This window comes from Eschrichtius robustus, chromosome 13 (assembly GCF_028021215.1).
Source record: "Eschrichtius robustus isolate mEscRob2 chromosome 13, mEscRob2.pri, whole genome shotgun sequence".
NCBI classification, from domain to species: Eukaryota; Metazoa; Chordata; class Mammalia; order Artiodactyla; family Eschrichtiidae; genus Eschrichtius; species Eschrichtius robustus.
In genome coordinates, this window is record NC_090836.1 from 42388793 (window position 1) to 42408409 (window position 19617).

Here is a 19617-nt window from a genome sequence, read left to right on the forward strand (position 1 = left end):
ATGTGGGATCTCCCTGGACCAGGGATCGAACCCGTGTCCCCTGCGTTGGCAGGCGGATTCTTAACCACTGCGCCACCAAGGAAGTCCCTTTATTGAGCATCTTAACTTTAACATGTCCAGTTCATGATCTTCTTGACTTATGCTTACTGACACCACCATCCCCATACACACATAGTGACACACACCTGTTTCTTCTTTCTATTAGCAGTATCCCACTCCATAAAGTTTCCTCAATTGTTAACTTGGAGATATTTTCAGCTTTGCCCTAGCCCATTCAGTTAATAAGCCTTGTTCTACTTCTAGAATAACTTCTTCATCTGTCTTCTCTTTTTCCACTGCCCTGCCTTAGCTCAGGATCTGTGAAAAGTTTTTGTTAATTTGAAAATAGGAGAAATCTCAGGTTGGATTAGACAAGAGAGGAAAATGAGGTTCTAGAAAAATTTCATCTGTCAGTAGATCTTCTGTCACTCTTCTAGGCAAGATGTACTATCCTGTTTCCAGCCTTCTTCCTCCAGCCCTGAGAAGAGGTGGTCCTATAACTGGTTAGCATCTGGCCAGGGTAATGGGGGATAGGAGGAGAAAGAATAAGTGAGGGGGAGGTTGAAGGCTGCAGGTCTCTTTGCTGGGAGCTTGTTTATTACCTTAGTGTCCTGCTCTGTGTGTTCTTTTTGTTTGTTTGTTTTGTTTTATTTTTTAATAAATTTAATTATTTTATTTATTTATTTTTGGCTGCGTTGGGTTTCTTCGTTGCTGTACCCAGGCTTTCTCTGGTTGCCGTGAGCAGGGGCTACTCTTCGTTGCGGTGCGCGGGCTTCTTGTTGTGGAGCACGGGCTCTAGGCACGCGGGCTCTAGAGCGCAGGCTCAGTAGTTGTGGCGCACAGGCTTAGTTGCTCCGCGGCATGTGTGTGTTTTCTTACTGTCTCACAGCTTGGGGTCCTTTCAAACCCCAGATAACCTGCATACAACCCTTTCTCATCTTGTCCCTGTGCCATTTGGTTTTCTTCCTCTGACCTTATTTAATATCACTTTCAATAGTCACTTGGAATTATGATTCAAGGAAGCTGTGCCTCAGTTCAGTGTGGGATCTACCCTCAGGGACTGGCTCAAAGGCAGTGTTCCGCCCATGGGACTTACTCTGAGAAACACTTAGATGTCACACCCTACCCCTGACCCCCTCAACCAGCTAACCTGAACTTTTCTCCTTTCAAATTCTTGACTTTTAAGAAAACTATTCTCACTAACTTCAGTCAGTCTTTTAATTTTAATTCCCTCAACAGAGAGGAGGCTGAGAATACATTCATAGTCCCAAATTGAGAACGTTTTGTTCAAGATGAGAGATTCCCATTCTAAACTTTCTCTTGTTCCCTGGCTCAGAATGTCCAGGGAACAGTTAAATTGGAAGTAATTTATCTCATGCAAATGTGAGTTAATTTGCTGGGGACACAGTAAGTTTCATTTTAGCCCTTGGGGTAGGTTCTTCGTTTTATGTTTGGAATTCAGGATTAATGCTGTAGAAGGTTATGTCTAATTGAAATAACATAAACATACTGTTGGCACTATTTCAAGTATATTATGGCTTAAACAGATGCTTGAAGACTAACCTGGGAACCTGAGCACCATAAGTAAGATGGTTTTATGGGAAAACAAATTGGATATTGCCCAGAAGGCTCCCATTCGATCCTCCTAGAGAGAATAATTCACTGCTAATGTTTAATCTCTGGCTACTTCAATAAATTCCCTACTCGCCAGAAAAACTGATGTGTAATATACCAATTAAGAACATTTCTGGGTGGTCCATACCAGTCACGTCTTTCCATAAACACGGAGGGTCAGGTGTTAGCTGTAATGTCATTCAGATACACCTGGTTCCAGCTGTGTTTCTGTATCTTGTATGCAGACTTTATTTGCCCTTTTGAATCTTAAGAATTCCCAAACAATATCTTCCAGTATAAGACGCTGCATATGTCTAGGGGCCATTCAGAATAGAGTGCAGACAAACTAAGAGGTTATAAAATGGCCTTAAACAGGTAAGTGGGCTGGGCAGATGAGGCCTTATCCTTGGGTCTAAATCTAGTCTGTCTTTGTAGGGGACAACATGCCAACTGCCAAGCAACTAGCCGACATTGGCTACAAGACCTTCTCCACCTCCATGATGCTCCTCACCGTTTATGGGGGCTACCTCTGCAGCGCCCGAGTCTACCACTATTTCCAGCGGCGCAGCTCCCAGCGCCAGGCTGCAGAAGAACAGAAGACCTCGGGAGTCCCGTAGAACTGGGGGGCTTTTTACCTTGAGCAGAGAGACCTGAGGCATGTTGTGGAAAGACCTCACCTGCAATCATTTCTGAGTCAAGAGGATCAGGGCCTTAATGGTTTTCGAACTCTGCTGGGAAAAAGTGCCCATGTTTTCTCTGGTAGTCAGTTTGGAGAGGCTATTGAATCATAACAGGAATGGGAGGGTGAGGCACACCTACAGACATTAAATATTTTGCCATGTCTGTGTCTTGGTGTTTTTGTTTACTTGAACGGGGTATGGACTACAGAGGTGGGGTCTTGACTACCAGTTTTCTAGTCACAGACTGGATTTCCATATCTTGAGCTCTTAGCACCCATGAAGTAGGGGATATACAGTTCTAGGAGTAGTAATCTCAGCTCTCCTGATCTCAGAGAAAAGACTGTCCCAGCATCTGTATAAATCCCCTGAGAAGACTCTGTAAAGACCAAAGTTCTTTTGTGGTCAGTGACCATTCCTGGACCAATTAAACTGTGTCCAGGTAATGGAGTTCTCTGGCCAGCTTGGCCACATGTGCACTTCTGAGTCAAGGAGGCAGAGGCCCTTGTTTAACAGCTGTTAAAATTGCACAAAGTGGAGGCGGATAGTTCATAAAATGTGAAGGGCTTTTGGGCAGCCTACAGTAATGCAGTCCAGCTCCTTAAGCATAGTGGATATAGTATTAGCATCAGGGTTGATTTCTCACTGTGCCACTGCACAACAATCTACCTGCAGGTCTGACTGCAGAGTTGTGAAGAGGATTTGAAAGAAAACATTGCATTCAAGGTAAAATCCAACTATGAAGGATATTCTTGCCATCATTTTTTTTTTGGCCACACGGGATGTGGGATCTTAGTTCGAACCCGTGCCCCCTGCAGCGGAAGCCCAGAGTCTTAACCACTAGACCGCCAGGGAAGTCCCACTACCATTTCATTCATTCATTCATTTATTTATGTATTTATTTATTTATTTATGGCTGTGTTGGGTCTTCGTTTCTGTGCGAGGGCTTTCTCTAGTTGCGGCAAGCGGGGGCCACTCTTCATCGCCGTGCGCGGGCCTCACTATCGCGGCCTCTCTTGTTGCGGAGCACAGGCTCCAGACGCGCAGGCTCAGTAATTGTGGCTCACAGGCCCAGCTGCTCCGCGGCATGTGGGATCTTCCCAGACCAGGGCTCGAACCCGTGTCCCCTGCATTGGCAGGCAGATTCTCAACCACTGCGCCACCAGGGAAGCCCCCTACCATTTCATTTTGAGCTTTGAGGCTTGCTTGTTCATGTCATTCTTGGTGATCGCCCAAAATATCAACCCCTTTGGACACCTGTCCTCTCTCATGTACGTACTGCTCTGACCTTTGTCCCCCATTCCTAAACCTTTCACCTGAAGGCCCTCTTCCATGATTTAAAAGCTCAGCATTCCTATATACTCAACCCGTTTACTCCCATTCTCTCTTGATATGTTAACCAAGGACTCCACTGCCTTCTCTGCTTTCTCACTTGCCTGTACAGACAGTAAGGTGACCGTTCTCTCAGCTCCCCAGTGCCACTTCCGAACAGTGTAAAATCAGTCCTTTTTTTTTTTTTTTTTTTTTAATTTATTTATTTTAGGCTGCGTTGGGTCTTCGTTGCTGCGCGTGGGGGCTTCTCATTGCGGTAGCTTCTCTTGCTGCAGAGCACGGGCTTCAGTAGTTGTAGCTCGAGGGCTCTAGAGTGCAGGCTCAGTAGTTCTGGCTCGCGGGCTTAGTTGCTCCGCGGCATGTGGGATCTTCCCGGGCCAGGGCTCGAACCCTCATCCCCTGCATTGGCAGGCGGATTCTTAACCACTGCGCCACCAGGGAAGCCCCCAAATCAGTCCTTTTTGAGGAGCTTTCTTATATTCTCATTTTCACTCTATTCGAGAACTTGAATACTTCAAATCTTTGGATTCCTTTTTTTCCTTCCAGTCTTTCACCCCTTTTTGGTCTAAACTGCTTCCCTGTCCAGCCTGTGCCCACAGCTGAGCCCCCGAACAGCTGCCCTGCCTCCAGCCTTACCCTTCTCAACCCCAGACCTTGCTCCATTAGTTATCTAACTCACCCTCTTCCTTCTTCTCAGTATATAAACTTGCTTAAGTGGTAGTTTCTAATTTAGAAGATTGGTTTGAGATTAAATGAGACAATTCATATTAATACTCCAGTACCTGACAAGCGATAAATGTCAGCTATTAACACCTGCTGCTGACCTCCACATCTGTATCTTCCAGGTTGACCTTTTGAGCTTCAGGTATATCCAATTGCTTGCTATATCCACTCAAATCCTATAGTCCTCTCTAACTTGTCCACGACTAACAGCGTTCCTTCATATCTCCAGGACCTACTTGTTTTTTTTCCCTTATTTTCACTATCATTTAAGTCAGGAATATGGGAGTCTTATTACACCACTCTCTGTACCCTACTCCCAACCAAGTAATTGTCTTATTAAGTTTTACCATTTAAACATCCATTCAGTCAGTTCTACCCTTGTCATTTCTTGCTTATACTTTTGCAGGAGCCTTTTAGGGGTCTTAGTTCCAATCTTGACCTCATATTTGCCACACTGCTGTCAGAGACATCTATTTGGAACAGATTCAATTATGGCATTCTGCTTCGGATCCCCTCTGAAGCTCAACCATAGACAATAGGTTAAGAATCCCTGACCTATAAGGTCCAGTCCAGACTCCTTGGTATGGTGTATGAGGTCCTTAAGACTTGACCCACCTTATGTTCCTACATCACCCTTTGTGTTCTAGTAAAATCAAATGACCTGTGTGGTTGCACGTTGTTTCTTGTCTCCATGCCTGCTCTTGCTTTCTCTCTAAATGGAACATCCTTTCTATCCTCTTTTTCCTAAAAGGTTTCTCTGACCCTTCACCCTCCCATGCTGGGCCAAGTATCTATAGAAGACACCACTTTTTCTCTAAAAAAATCTTTAAAAGCACAGGTATCTAAGACAATTTTGAAAAGAAACAAAGAAGATGGGTTGGGGTTACCAGATATCAAGACATAGTAGAAAGCTAATAGTACTCTAAATGTTGTGGTACTAGTGCAGGAGCAGACAAATAGATCAATGGCACAGAATAATAAACTCAGACACAGATCAATGTATCTGTGAGAAATTGAATATGATAGAGGATACATCACAAACCCATGGGGAAATTCATACTCTATGTTGTTATGGATACATATGTGATTATAATAAAAGTATAAAAAATTGATTGAAAGGACAATAGTAGTCATTACATTGGGGATGAGGTGAGGTGGAACAGGGCAGAGGTTAAAGGGGGTCTTAAATGGAAACTGTTTACTCACAACACTTCTACCACCAAATATGTTTTTCCCACACCAAACAATTCTCCAACTCTCCAGACACCAACTATGTCCTGCAGTTCAATTCTGCCACTAAGCTACGTGGAGTTAGCGCAGACACCACAGGTTAAGGGCTCAGTCATTCACAAGTAGTGGGGTCCCCAGGTTACCCCCACTTTGCCTGACAGCTACAGATCCGTTCCCACGACCTCGTTCTCAGGTTTGCTGTGATGGCTCACATGACTGAACTCAGAGAAACTATTTATTATTACTAGTTTATTATAAAGGATACCACTCAGGAACAGCCAAATGGAAGAGATGCATAGCGCCCATCCCTGTATCAGCATCTCTATGTGTTCCACCCAGAAGCTCTCTGAACCTCATTGTTTAGAGTTTTAATGGAGGTTCCATTATATACGCATGATTAAATCATCAGCCATTCAATGATTGACCCAATCCCCAGCACCTCTCCCCTCCCAGGAGATTGGGAATGTGGGGCTGAAAGTTCCAGCCCTCTAACCTGCCTTCATCTTGTTCCTCTGGCAACCAGCTCCCAACCTGAAACTATCTCGGGGCCCACCAAGAGTAACCTCATTAGCAAATAAAAAGATATATCACTCTGGAGATTCCCAAGGGTCTTAGAAGCTCTGTGCCAAGAACCTGGGACTAAGACCAATTATATATTTATTATATCACAATGTCACAGGTCTCTGAGGTATTAATTTGGGGTATTGGAAATATGAGAGCATATAGCATTCTTAATGTTTTTCTTTTTTTTTTCCAATTTCTCAAAAAGTCGAGGGGAGAAAAAATACTTTTGATAGCTTCCTATTATTTACTACAGTGGTTCTCAGCAGAAGTGGCACCCCACACACACAACAGAGGTGAAAGTGTTTTGATCGTCACAATGATTGGGAAGCATCTCTGGCGTCTGGTAGGTGGAGGCCAAGGATGCCAGAATTCTTACAATGTCTGGGATAGTCTTACACAACATACTGTCCCAAGTCCTGCACAACTATCAAATGTCCCCATAAATATTCAAGTGAAAAAATTTATAATTAGCTGAGACTATAACCTCACTCTTTTACCTATAAATATGAAGTATTTTTTGTACAGTTTTTAGTGTACTCTGAATCCTCTAGGCATGCAACTACTGTATAAATGGAGGGGAGATTGTAGTGTAGTTTATTTAGAACTTTTGTTCACCATTTCAAAAAACCATGCCATTGGTGGCAGAGCCTGTTCCTGGCATATGAATCTCTGACACAACACGATACTATCAGTCTGCATTTGTAGCCACTGTATTCATGGTGAATGTACAGAAGAAGTGCAAGCATCTGAGTGCTAGTATAACTATGCCCAATATTTATATGTGGAAATAATTTTATTATAAATTCTTCTTAAAACATATCCTTTATATTACTATTAGAACATTATGGTGATTTTTAAAAATTATGTGTACAGTAGATAAGTTAAATATTAATTGCATTTAAGGATAGTAAAGGGAGTGTTTTACAAATATTTGTAACCACCTGGTTTAGAAATAATCCATTCATATTTGGTCAACTTTTGCTATGGTGTTGGGGTGATGGTTAATTTTGTTTCAACTTGGCTAGGCTATGGTGCCCAGTTGTTTTGTCAAACATCAGTCTGCATGTTGCTTTGAAGGTATTTTTTAGGTGTAATTAACATATCAGCCAACTTGGAGTAAAGCACATTGTCCTCCATAATATGGATGGGCCTCACCCAATCAGTTGAGGCCTTAAAAGCAAAGACACAGTTCCCAAAGAAGGAATTTGGCATTAAGACTGTAACATAGAACCCCTACCTGCGTTTCCAGCCTGTGGATCTTGGACTGCAACATCAACTCTTACCTGCATTTTCAGCCTGCCGGCCTGCTCTAGATTTCAGACCTTCCAGTCCCTACAATTGTGTTAGCCAATTCCTTGAAATAAATCAGTCTCTCTTGCCCTCACTCTTATTCTCTCTCTAATGTATTGGTTCTGATTCTCTGGAGAACTCTAATAGAGTGGATAATATGTAATATGCCAATATATATCCGTCCAGTCTTACTTCCTGCCTTAGGTTCAGTCCTTTCCTACCTCATTTTCACTTGGAGTACCTACTGTCATTTCAAATAAGCTTGTCAAAACCTAAACTCAAGCAACTGTTTAGTATTTACTGAGCATGAACTATATTTAATAAAGAAGAATAGACTTAGTTGCTGTCAAATTAAGATGAAGGAATATAATTAAGTTCATTGGTTATTACACTAAATATCAATAGACTGAATTCTCCCATTAAAAGACAAAATCTAATAGACTGGGCTAAAAAAGCAAATCCAAATTATATATAGTTTCTAATAAACATACTCACTAATAAAGAGAAGTTGAAAATAGATGGGTAAGACATACCAGAAATGCAAACGAATGTAAAGCAAGAATGGTAATATTAAGAAAGGTTAACAAACACTAAATGGAATAAAGAGATCATCTGGTAATATAAAAAGACATAAATTATGAAGAAAGGGTGGTTATAAATTTGCAACAAACAAAGCAACTAAAAAAACTAAAGCAAAAATTCTTAGGAATACAGGAGAACAGGTTAAAAATACAATTATGGTGAGAGTCTATCATACTTTGTTCAGACTGAACAGCACTAGAAGAATAAAGTAAGGACTGAGAAGAAATTAATAATACAAACAACAAACCTTATACACACGTGTGTGTATATATAATAAGTAGAGAATAGATCATCTGTGAATATAGTTCACTTATAAACACTAATTGCCTATTCAAAACAATTTTTTAACAAATTTAAAAGTAGGAATTTTACAGATTGCAGGAATTTTACAGACTATTCTCTGATCACATCCAATAAAATTATAAATAAATAATGATAATCTCAACTATGTGGAAATGAAATATTCCTGGGCAACCCTCAAATCAAAGAGAAAGACCAAAACTGAAATTTCTTACCTTCTTTAAAGCAATAAAACAAAATATTTCATATAAAACTGCATGACACAGCCCAAGATCATGTCAGGAAATGTATGCCCTTAAGTGCCTTTGCAAGAGAAAAAAAAAAAAATGGTATTGGGCTTTTTATAGAGATGAGAACCACTGGCTACTGGGTCAAGGTCAAATTCCCTATCATGATATTTAAGACCTCTTTTGTACTCCATAACAACCACCCCTTTCACAGCACTTTTATTATTATTATTATTATTATTATTTTTTAATAATGTGTTGGGTCTTCGTTTCTGTGCGAGGGCTTTCTCTAGTTGTGGCAAGCGGGGGCCACTCTTCATCGCAGTGCATGGGCCTCTCACTATCGCGGCCTCTCTTGTTTGCGGAGCACAGGCTCCAGATGCGCAGGGTCAGTAGTTGTGGCTCACGGGCGTAGTCGCTCCACGGCATGTGGGATCTTCCCAGACCAGGGCTCGAACCCGTGTCCCCTGCATTGGCAGGCAGATTCTCAACCACACTGCGCCACCAGGAAAGCCCCACAGCACTTTTAATACTTAAATAATACAGGGCAATCTCTCGTTAATGGCAATACAAGTTTGTATAGTCTTTTTCTATCAAAAATTTAAAGTGTCTATACCCTCTTACCTAGTTATTTCACTGCTAGGACTCTTGCCCTTAGAAGTAGTCACACAACTGTACAATATATTCGTACAAGGTTATTAATTGCAGTATTATGTTAATAGTAAAGAACCTTAAATAAGCTCAAGAATTAGTTAATGAATAATGGTATACCCATAAAATGGAATGTTATCAGTCAAAACCAGCAGAATATGTGTGGTATAATCTCATTTTTGTTTTAAAAGAAACACATTTGTATACATTTGGTTATCTGACAAGTGGTTCTAGAAGGCTATATACCAAACTGTTGATAATGATTAGGGTGAATGGAGATGTCATGTACTTAACATTTTTTTTACCATGAGCATATAGAGCTTTTTTTTACCATGAGCATATATAGCTTTTATAACAAAAATATTTTTTGAGTTACAAACATATACAAAAGCTGAAGGAATTTAGAAATAAAACCCATTTACTTATTCCTCAGTTTTAATTGTTTTGAACATATTGCCACACTTACTTCAACAGGTTTTTTGCTTTTTGTTTAAGGAAAAAAAAAAAATGTGTTCATTTGTATCATATCTACTAGTTTGTAACATCTTAAGGTCAGGACTCAAAACATGAATATATTTTCAATGGAAAATATTTTAAAATACAGATAAATAAAAGTGCCCCTTGTCACTCCGTCCCACCCCCAACACCCCTTCCCATTTCACTACTCAGAAATTGCCTGTGTTAACAGTTTGGTGTATTTTTTTCTACCATTTTCAATGTGTTTACATGTACATAAAGAAATATATGTTGATTGAATTCTCTTTTTGCTGGTTTCTTCAACTATTCAGAGGCCAAAGACTCAGGAGAGAAGGACTAATGGGCAAAGCTTGGGACACCATAGCTCTCCCCACCCTGTGTTAGTCAGGATCAGCTTTGGTAGCAGGGTTATAGCTTGTCCTAGGAACCCTATTGGAGAGAGAGGACAATGAAGGAAAGAGACCAGCCACAAGGAATACCTCCATAACTGCACGAGCCACAATTCCTTATAATAAATTATTACCAGCAAAGCCGTGTTGCTGCTAGAAAGTTTTATATTGTTTCCTAAAAGTCTTTCATAGAAGTCAGTTGAGCGAAAGCAGATCCCAAATCTACTTTTATAGGCTTAGGGCTTGCGGCTAAACTCTTTTCGGTGAGACCTGCCCTACGAGAGACCTTGCTGAACTAGAAGAAAAAACAGAATTGTATGCCGACAGCTGAGGTGAAGGTGGTACAGATAACCCTACTGTGTATTGCCCTATGCCAATTCATAGGCCCTTTTTTAAAAAAGCCATTTTCTTTACCTCTCTTAGGTTATGTCCAAAGTCCTAGGAAAACCCTCTCTACAACTACTTTTAGAAGACTCATCTTACTGCTTTAAAACTTTGTGGCTCTCATGACCTACCAGCTAAAATTTAACTCTTTAGCCTGATAGTCAAGGTTCTTCATAATCTGGCCCCAAGCAACCTTCTTATTCTCATCTCCTGCCACTTTGATCCAACTGCAACAGATGAGTTCCCTGAAAATGCCACATACTTGTTTTTACATTTAAGAAGTTTTTTAAAATGATGAATTATTCCAAACTTATTGAAGAGCACCAGGAATAAAATTTCATACCAAATCCACACCCCCCACTCCATAAAGGTAAGCACTGTCCATCCTGCAGTTGCTGTATGTTTCTGTATGCTTACTACAGAAGTACCCTAAATATATTTTTGGGTTTAAAAAGTAATGTTAATTGCATCAAACGGGACATATTCTTTTGCAACTTGCCTTTTTCATTCAACATTATGTTTCTGATATTTATCCTTCACACTGGTTGATTTTATGTGTCGACTTGGCCACTGAAGGCCCAGACAGAAGGTTAAATAGTATTCCTGGTACATCTGAGAGGGTGTTTCTGGATGAGATTAATATTTGAATCTGTAGACTGAGTAAAGCAGATTGCCTTCCCCAATGGGGTTGGGCCTTATCCAATCCATTAACAGCCTGAATAGAACAAAAAGATGGAGTAAGCTCATACAACTCAATGTAAAAAAACAACCCGATGGACAGAAGACCCGAATAGACGTTTTTCCAAAGAAGACACACAGATGGCCAACATGCACATGATGCTCAACAGTGCTAATCATTAGGGAAATGCAAATCAAAACCACAATGAGATATCATCTCACACCTGTCAGAATGGCTATCATCAAAAAGTCCACAAATAACAAATGTTGGCAAGGATGTGGAGAAAAGGGAACCCTAGTACACTGTTGGTGGGAATGTAAATTGGTGCAGCCATTATGGAAAACAGTATGGAGGTTCCTCAAAAAACTAAAAATGAAAATAACATATGATCCAACAATTCCACTCCTGGGTATATACCTGAAGAAAATGAAAACACTAATTCGAAAAGATATATGTATCCCAATGTTCATAGCAGCATTATTTAAAGTAGCCAAGATACGGAAGCAACTAATGTGTCCATCAACAGATGAATGGATAAAGAAAATGTGGTGTGTGTGTATATATATATATATATATATATAAAATATATATATATATAAAATGGAATATTACTCAGCCATAAAGAATGAAAATTTGCCATTTGCAACAACACAGATGGACCTGGAGGGTATTATGCTAAGTGAAATAAGGTAGAGAAAGACAAATACTTTATGTTGTCACTTATATGTGGAATCTAAAAAATATATACCTGAAGCTGATATAATATAAATCAACAATACTTTAATTTTTAAAAAAAGATGGAGTAAGAGGGCAGTCTGTCTACTTGACTGTCTTTGAGCTGGACACTGGTCTTCTCCTGCCTACGGAGTTGGACTGTGACTTACACCACCGGCTTTCCTGGTTGTCAGGCTTTTGGACTCAGATTAGAACTATACCATCAGCCTTCCTGGATCTCCAGCTTGCTGACTGCAGATCCTGAGATTTCTCAGCCTCCAAAACCATATGAACCAATTCCCTATAATAAATTTTTAAAAAATTTATACATAAATATATATATGCCCTACTGGTTCAGACTAATAGATCCATATTAACAGGAAAACTTAGCTCTTCATTTTAATTGCTGTATAATATTCCAATTACATGAGTAAATCAATTTATTCCATTCCTCTAGTGAAAGATCACTGAGTCTCTTCCACTTTTTCCCTCTTATAAACAGCAATGCAATGAGTATCCTTGTACTAGTTTCTATAAAAGACCAATTACTAAGATTTAGCTTTACTAGTTAAGTTGCTTTTCCAGAGCAGTTATGTCAATGTCACTCTCACCAGCAACATTTCCTCATTCTGTTGGTGTCAAGGGGTTTCTATTCATTTTAATTTACATATCATGGATTTCCAGTAAGGTGATCACCTTTTTATTGATTATCCATTGGCATATTCACCCTCTAGGAATTACCTATTCATATCCTTTGCTCCCTCCCCCTCTCCTTTTCTTGCTATTGGTTGTCTTTGTCATTTTTTAAATTATTCATACTCTGGATACTTGTATTTTGTTAGTTATATGTGCTGCAGGTTTGAGGAAATCTTTTGGAACTTTTTTATTTAGTGGGTGGTGGTGGTGGTAGTGTAAGAATCCCACATTGTCTGCATCATCATGTACAGGCCTTTCCAGAGCAGTCCCATAGATAATTGATCTGAAATCAATTTTCCTGCAAGTTCTTTTTTTTTTTTTTTAACATCTTTATTGGCGTATAATTGCTTCACAATGGTGTGTCAGTTTCTGCCCTATAACAAAGTGAATCAGCTATACATATACATACATTCCCATATCTCCTCCCTCCTGCATCTCCCTCCTTCCCACCCTCCCCATCCCACCCCTCTAGGTGGCCACAAAGCACAGAGCTGATCTCCCTGTGCTGCGTGGCTGCCTCCCACCAGCCATCCACTTCACACCTGGTAGTGTATATATGTCCATGCCACTCTCTCACTTTGTCACATCTTACCCTTCCCCCTCCCCATATCCTCAAGTCCATTCTCTAGTAGGTCTGTGTCTTTATTCCCGTCTTGCCACTAGGTTCTTCATGACCTTTTTTTTTTCCCCTTAGATTCCATATATATGTGCTAGCATACTGTATTTGTTTATCTCTTTCTGACTTACTTCACTCTGTATGACAGACTCTGACTCCATCCACCTCACTACAAATAACTCCATTTCGTTTCTTTTTATGGCTGAGTAATATTCCATTGTATATATGTGCCACATCTTTATCCATTCATCCGATGATGGACATTTAGGTTAAAAATATGGAACGCTTCACGAATTTGCGTGTCATCCTTGCGCAGGGGCCATGCTAATCTTCTCTGTATCGTTCCAATTTTAGTATATGTGCTGCCGAAGCGAGCACTTCCTGCAAGTTCTTACCTGGGGATGGGGTTGGAGGTTGTCATGTTTCCCAGACCACACAGGAAGTATACATTCAGGTTCTCAGATTCACATGAAGTGTGGGCCCAGAACTTGAGAAAATTCTCAAGAGCATCCTGACTACACAAGCATTCAAATTTCTTTGCTTTCTCCTTTTGCCAACTGTGTGAATTTTTGATAGTTTCCCCCTTTTGCTGTTGCTCTTTCCGGGTCCCAGCTTTAACTGGAGGTCTCAGTTCCAGCTTCCTGCATGGGGCCACAATCTTGTCTCTTGTCAGCATTAAACCCCAAGTCCTCTCCCTTCAGTAACTGCATCAGCTGTTTTTGCCTTCTGCTCTAGTTTTCAATACCTTTGCATCTTTTGTGTCCCTTTCTTGGAAGCTCAGCTGTGCATTAAAGAAAAAAAAAAACAAAACACCACAACTTTATCCACCATTCCTGGATGTTTGTCTCAGGTTATTTTAGTCTACATTAAGACAGAACTGATACCTTTCATATACTCCCATCTCTTCCAAACATAACACCTTCCTATTCCTGTTTTCCTGGCAAAGCTCTACTCATCTTTAATGGCCCAGCTCCACTTTCAAGTTTTCTCCCACCTTGCCAAGAATAATTTAGAATAGTTATCACATTGTATCATTTTTTTTTTCCTTTCCTAACTGCAGTCTGAGATCTTTGAAGTAGAAACCAGATCTTGTTCATCTTTGTGTCCCCAGCTTCTCTGCCACAGTGCCTATCGTAAAGTAGGCACTAAATAAATATTTTATTGAACTGAAAATATCTTCCTGCAGGCATACTGGATCTAAAGTCTGAAGAACTTGGTTTAAAATCAGCATACTATCACCCACTAACCAAACTCATATGATTATTTTTAGGATTGTGATAATGCAAAAGCTCATGATACATTATAGGCAATCTAAGATGTTTGTGTTTTTTGAACAACTTCTGACACTCAATTTTCTCACTGTGGCAGACTGAATTTTTCAAAGGTGAATGCAACCATACCTCCCATTGCCCATGCTCTTCTGCAGTGACCTCGCCACTGCTTCAAGAGGTAGAATCTATCTCACCACCCCCTTGTATCTAGGTGGTCCCTGTGACTACTTTGATCAACAGGATATAGTGGAGTAATGTGTGCCAGTTCCAGTCAACATTCTTCTTTTTTTTCCTGGCCACACCGCTCGGCTTGCAGGATCTTAGCTCCCCTACCAGGGATTGAACCTGGGCCACCAGGGAAAGCGCTGGCGGCCCTAACCACTAGACCACCAGGGAATTCCCCCAGTCAACATTCTTAATTGGCCTAGTGACTTCTGCTCCCTGCATCATGGAATGCAACCACCCAAGGCATGGAAAGGTCATGTTTAGGTACGTTAGTTGACAGCCCCGACAGAGTTCTTAGGGAACAGCCAGCATTAACTTCTAGCCACACTAGTTAATCACCTTTGACATCCAGCTCAGTTGAGTCTTTAAACTACTCCATTCCCAGCTGCCATCTGACTGCAACCACATGAGATATTTCCAACTGCGCTCATTCAACCAACCAAACCATGAGAAATAATAATTGTTCTTTCAAGCCACTATGTTTTCAGGTGGTTAGTTACATAGTAATAGACAATCAGAACATTCATTTATGGAATGGGGATAATAATCCCTACTTTTACAGAAGTGTTCTGAAGTTCACGTTTTGATGTTGTGAAATCATCTTCAGAGCAGTTAAGCACTATACAAACGTGTTATCTTTTCAATAAATAATAAAGTTAAAACTCTTTTACATTCAACAGAGGAGAGGTAATGCCTTGCTTCTCTTACAAATATTCCTAGTTCTCGGGTAGGGATGATGGGTCTGCATCTAACCTGCTCTGCACTGATTTGGGGCCTTCCTCTCAGGCATAAAACCTTCCCAGGCCATCTATAAAACTGGCCTCGTGACAGTCTTGCTGCCCCCCGTTAACACTATTATCTTCCGGCTCTGTATTCAAACTCCCTAGCAACCTCTCTCTCATCTCCCACTCTAACTATATGCATATAGTTCCTCTTCAGAACAAGACCCTGTTCCTATAACTGACCCTAATGTCAATTCACTCATCCAAGGCTAACTCTAATCAGTCTATGCCTCTGGCTAAACGTTTCTTCAACAACTATTTTTCCTCATATGAAGTCTTGGGAAGTGTTACAGTATAGTGGTTAAGAATAGAGACTCTGAGTTTGATTCTTTACTAGCTGTTTGAATTTAGGCAAGTTAACCTATTTTGCTGTATTTTAATCATATGTAAAGTGCTTAATACAGTACCTGGCATGTAATAAAGAGCTATGTGTTAGCAATTATTACTTTAATTATTATACCACTTGGTTGCACCTTGTGTCAGATTAACTGGGCCAACTAATTCAGATTGTATTTACAAAGCAATTGTTCAAATTTCAAAAGGCAATAGACAGACCTTGTCTGACTTTCAAAAGCATTTTCATTCATATTTCATAATTACTAATTTATTCAACAATACGGCAAATTGAGGAACTAAATGTAAGACCCTAGTCTTTTAGTCTTCCTGACTAGCTCTGACCAAATAACTATGTAAAACTTTTTAGAACTTAATTTTTCCATGCCCTATAGTAAGTCTTTTTAAAATCCAGCCACTCAGTAAGTTTAGTAGAGTCAATATCCCAATAATGTCAATGAACATCAAATGAGTTATCTGATTCTTGGAATAACCTACTTCTTTCAATTTTTATCCATCTCCCTAACAATGAAGCACACCATATGTCTTAATGTACACAAATATCTGGAAATATTTTGGTAATCTGAATATTCACTAAATGGAAAACTATTCTAAGAGATGAATACTACTATTAGTAATTTTGCCTTGACCTCAACTAGAGAAAAATCTAGATTAGGAAGACTGTTTCTCCATAGGCTAAAAGAGAAAACAGAACTAAAAGAGAACACATCTGCTTAGACTCACTTATCGCAATCTTAAGATGTTAACTGGCAGTCTCTGTATTCAATAAAATGGGAAATACAGGAAATACGCAAGGTGTCTTAGCTCTTCAACCACAGCCTTTGTTGCTTTAGTAATATACATGCTTTCATCTGCTCAGTATTTTTTCTTATGGTCACTACACATGTTTATTTTTTCTTAAAATATAAAGCCCTAAAATGCAGGCACTCTCTTTCCAGCATGCACAGAAAGGAAAAACTTGGTGTCCAATGGCCTCTAGAATCAGACCTGAAAAAGTTCTTAATTAGATTATGGGTTCAGGGGATTGGGGACAGAGTCACTAAAGAGGTTGAGACAGCAGATGAGGGTTGAAGCACTTTTAATCACAGAAGAGTAAACAATAGTATAAACCGTTAACAGCTCACCCAGTGGCTGCTGTCCTCCAGCCCTCAGCTCACCTGCTCCTCCCACCCCCCCCACTCCCTGCGTACCACTGAATAAAGAGCAGGGTATCTATCAGCAGCTGTCCATCACTACCAGGTGGCAGGAAGGGGACCTAACTAGGGGCCACAGCAATCCTGGCCATCCATTCATGGTTGTCTGTTTCTATATAACGTCATGTGAAATATTCCAGCTCCAAAGGAGGAACAGTGCAGAAACCTGGAGCTGAACTTAGCTGCTCCATTCAGATGGCCAGAGCTTCAAGAGCCATGGGCAACAAGGGAGGGGACTCTCTGGAGCCAGCATAATTCAAGATGCAGCCAAATCTGGGATTGAGGTGGGTTCAAAGGGGACCAGGCTTGTGCCCCAACCTAGGCAACGAAACTCACGCATATGCACAAATACATATGCACATGTGCGCACATACGCACACACGCACGCACACACACAGAGCAAATAACATTACTGAAAGAACCTGGAGGCTATTAAATACAAAATGGCAGAGTTTTTTTTAAAAAAAGTGAAAATATTTGCTTCTTTGATTCTCCTCAGTGCCCTGCACACCCCCTAGTCACAGGAGTGCAGATGCGGGGAGGCCCAGAGGAGTAGGTTGCCAGCAGCCCTACAAGTCCGTCTATGCTGAAGTCCCCATACCAACCACCTCACTCTTCAGCCAGTAGCTGCCTCCCATGTGACCATTCACCCGACCAGCACCATTGCTGGAGCTGCGGCCACAGGGGCCTTTTGTGCTACTCGTCATATCTTCTTCTTCTGAGCTGCTCTCCACATCACTGCGATCATCCTTAGATACCTGGGTGGGATGGGGCCAAAGGTAGAAAAGGTAAGGACAGAACTTTTCTAGAATCATAAGACAGACAAAGCCCACAGAGCCCATGTTTGGGCACTGCTCCCAATCTGGCCTACTTTTCTGGTGGCACCTGACTCAAAATACTATCTGGACCACAGAGACTGTTGTGAATATCCTTTGCCTGCTTTCTGGGTTTCTCTCTCATCATCTCTAATTCCGTTCTCAATGGAATAAGTAGCCATCTTGGTAGAGGAGTTTATCTTTCAGGACCAGCCTAAAAGAGCTGAAATCATTCACCCAGTCATGGCTTAGGTTTGAAGGAAACTCCACAGACACCCTTTCTCCTCCTGTACCTCAAAAAAAGAAAAGGCCAACACAAACAATACATATGGCTGTCATCACTGCTTCTGTCTTCTGGTGGTGTGGCCACTGCAGTTTTGGTTATTCAGAGTTTTGCTTTATCCCCAAAGCTGATCCACAACTGGGCTCTTCCTGGGCTCAACTATCAACACCCTATGACTAGTGTCATAGGGTGTTGATAGTTACTCCTCTTGAGCAGCCCCAAGATACACAGTATGGTGAAAAGAAAAGCAGACTGGCAGTCAGCGAGTAAAAATTCCCAGTCCGAATCATGCTACTCTCTATGATTCTTTGGCTTTCAACCTGAGCTTTTTGTTCTATATTTTCAAACGAAGGATTTGGATTAGAGCAGTGTTTTTCAATCTGAACTATCCTGCATGCCAAGCAAAGTATTTCAGATTCTCTACCGTGGACCATAAAAGTAAAGGAGAGAAACCCAGTGAAACCTATGTCAGACTTTTGCCCTCCCGAACTGAAGGATAATAAATGTGTGGGTTTTTTTTTTTTTAAAGTAACTAAGAGAAGGGGGTGAGAAGGAAACAAAACTACAATTGCTGTTGCCAAGGGGTGGGGTAATTGCTTTGGTTAGCTCTAAGATTCTATGGTTTATTATAGCTATCGACCTCTGAACCCAGATAACGAACTGATTATCTGATCTTTAGGAAATTTCCACCAGAGGGCAGTGTGTCTAGATTTGAGGGAAAGGGAGGCTCAAAAAGGAGGGGGGCGGTGGGTGGGTGGGAAGGAAAGGAAAACAGAAAGGGGAAAAAAAATGAGTAGACTCTAATCTTGCCTCAATTTAGGAAAAAGAATCTGGCAACTTGAGCTCCATGCAACAATGGCCCAACCTGAGCTCAATATAAAATGGCAGAGTTTTTTAAAGAAGTGAAAATATTTGCTTCTTTGATTCTCCTCAGTGCCCTGCACACCCCCTAGTCACAGGAGTGCAGATGCGGGGAGGCCCAGAGGAGTAGGTTGCCAGCAGCCCTACAAGTCCGTCTATGCTGAAGTCCCCATACCAACCACCTCACTCTTCAGCCAGTAGCTGCCTCCCATGTGACCATTCATCCGACCTGCACTGTAGCTGGAGTCAGCAGAGATACATGCTCTGATACAACCCAGGGAAACAGAAAGGAAAGCAGGAAGGAAGAGAAACACATTCAGACAGACATGCTTCACTGAACACTAGAAGCACAGATACACTTACATGCAAGAGATGAAACTGTCCAGCTCCCACCAGGCATAGAAAAAAGGAAGGAGGTGAGAAAAGAGTGGAGAGTACAGAGTCTGGGTCTAATCCTTCCTGGATAGGTCACCTGGTCAGGAAAGAGCAGGGGAGAAGAGAGATGTCCAGTAGCTACAGCAAGATGCACAGGCACACTGAGCAAGTTCTGAAACCAATTGCAGCCATAAAGAATAGTGACACAAGGGATCATATATTCCTGGGAAACATTCCATCCCTTTGTCCTAGAGTCAGTGTATCCTCTACCAGA

At 41.0% G+C, this 19617-nt stretch overlaps 2 protein-coding genes and 1 non-coding gene across 3 annotated transcripts in view; 1 reads left to right on the forward strand and 2 right to left on the reverse strand.

The window, feature by feature from the left end:
- The first annotated feature begins 2091 nt into the window (after positions 1 to 2091).
- Positions 2092 to 2496, forward strand: COX14 (cytochrome c oxidase assembly factor COX14). Its single transcript, XM_068560673.1, has one exon. The coding sequence runs from the start codon at positions 2097 to 2099 to the stop codon at positions 2268 to 2270; it is 174 nt and encodes a 57-aa protein (XP_068416774.1). The 5' UTR covers positions 2092 to 2096; the 3' UTR covers positions 2271 to 2496.
- A 10959-nt stretch (positions 2497 to 13455) lies between these two features.
- LOC137776008 (U6 spliceosomal RNA) lies at positions 13456 to 13562 on the reverse strand. Its single transcript, XR_011076130.1, has one exon. It is a non-coding gene; the product is annotated as a U6 spliceosomal RNA (small nuclear RNA).
- A 3315-nt stretch (positions 13563 to 16877) lies between these two features.
- CERS5 (ceramide synthase 5) overlaps positions 16878 to 19617 on the reverse strand; it is a 35309-nt gene continuing 32569 nt past the window's right edge. Inside the window, exon 10 of the mRNA XM_068561514.1 lies at positions 16878 to 17767. Within this exon, the coding sequence (XP_068417615.1) occupies positions 17591 to 17767 (177 nt within the window). The 3' untranslated portion in view covers positions 16878 to 17590. The remainder of the gene's footprint in view (positions 17768 to 19617) is intronic.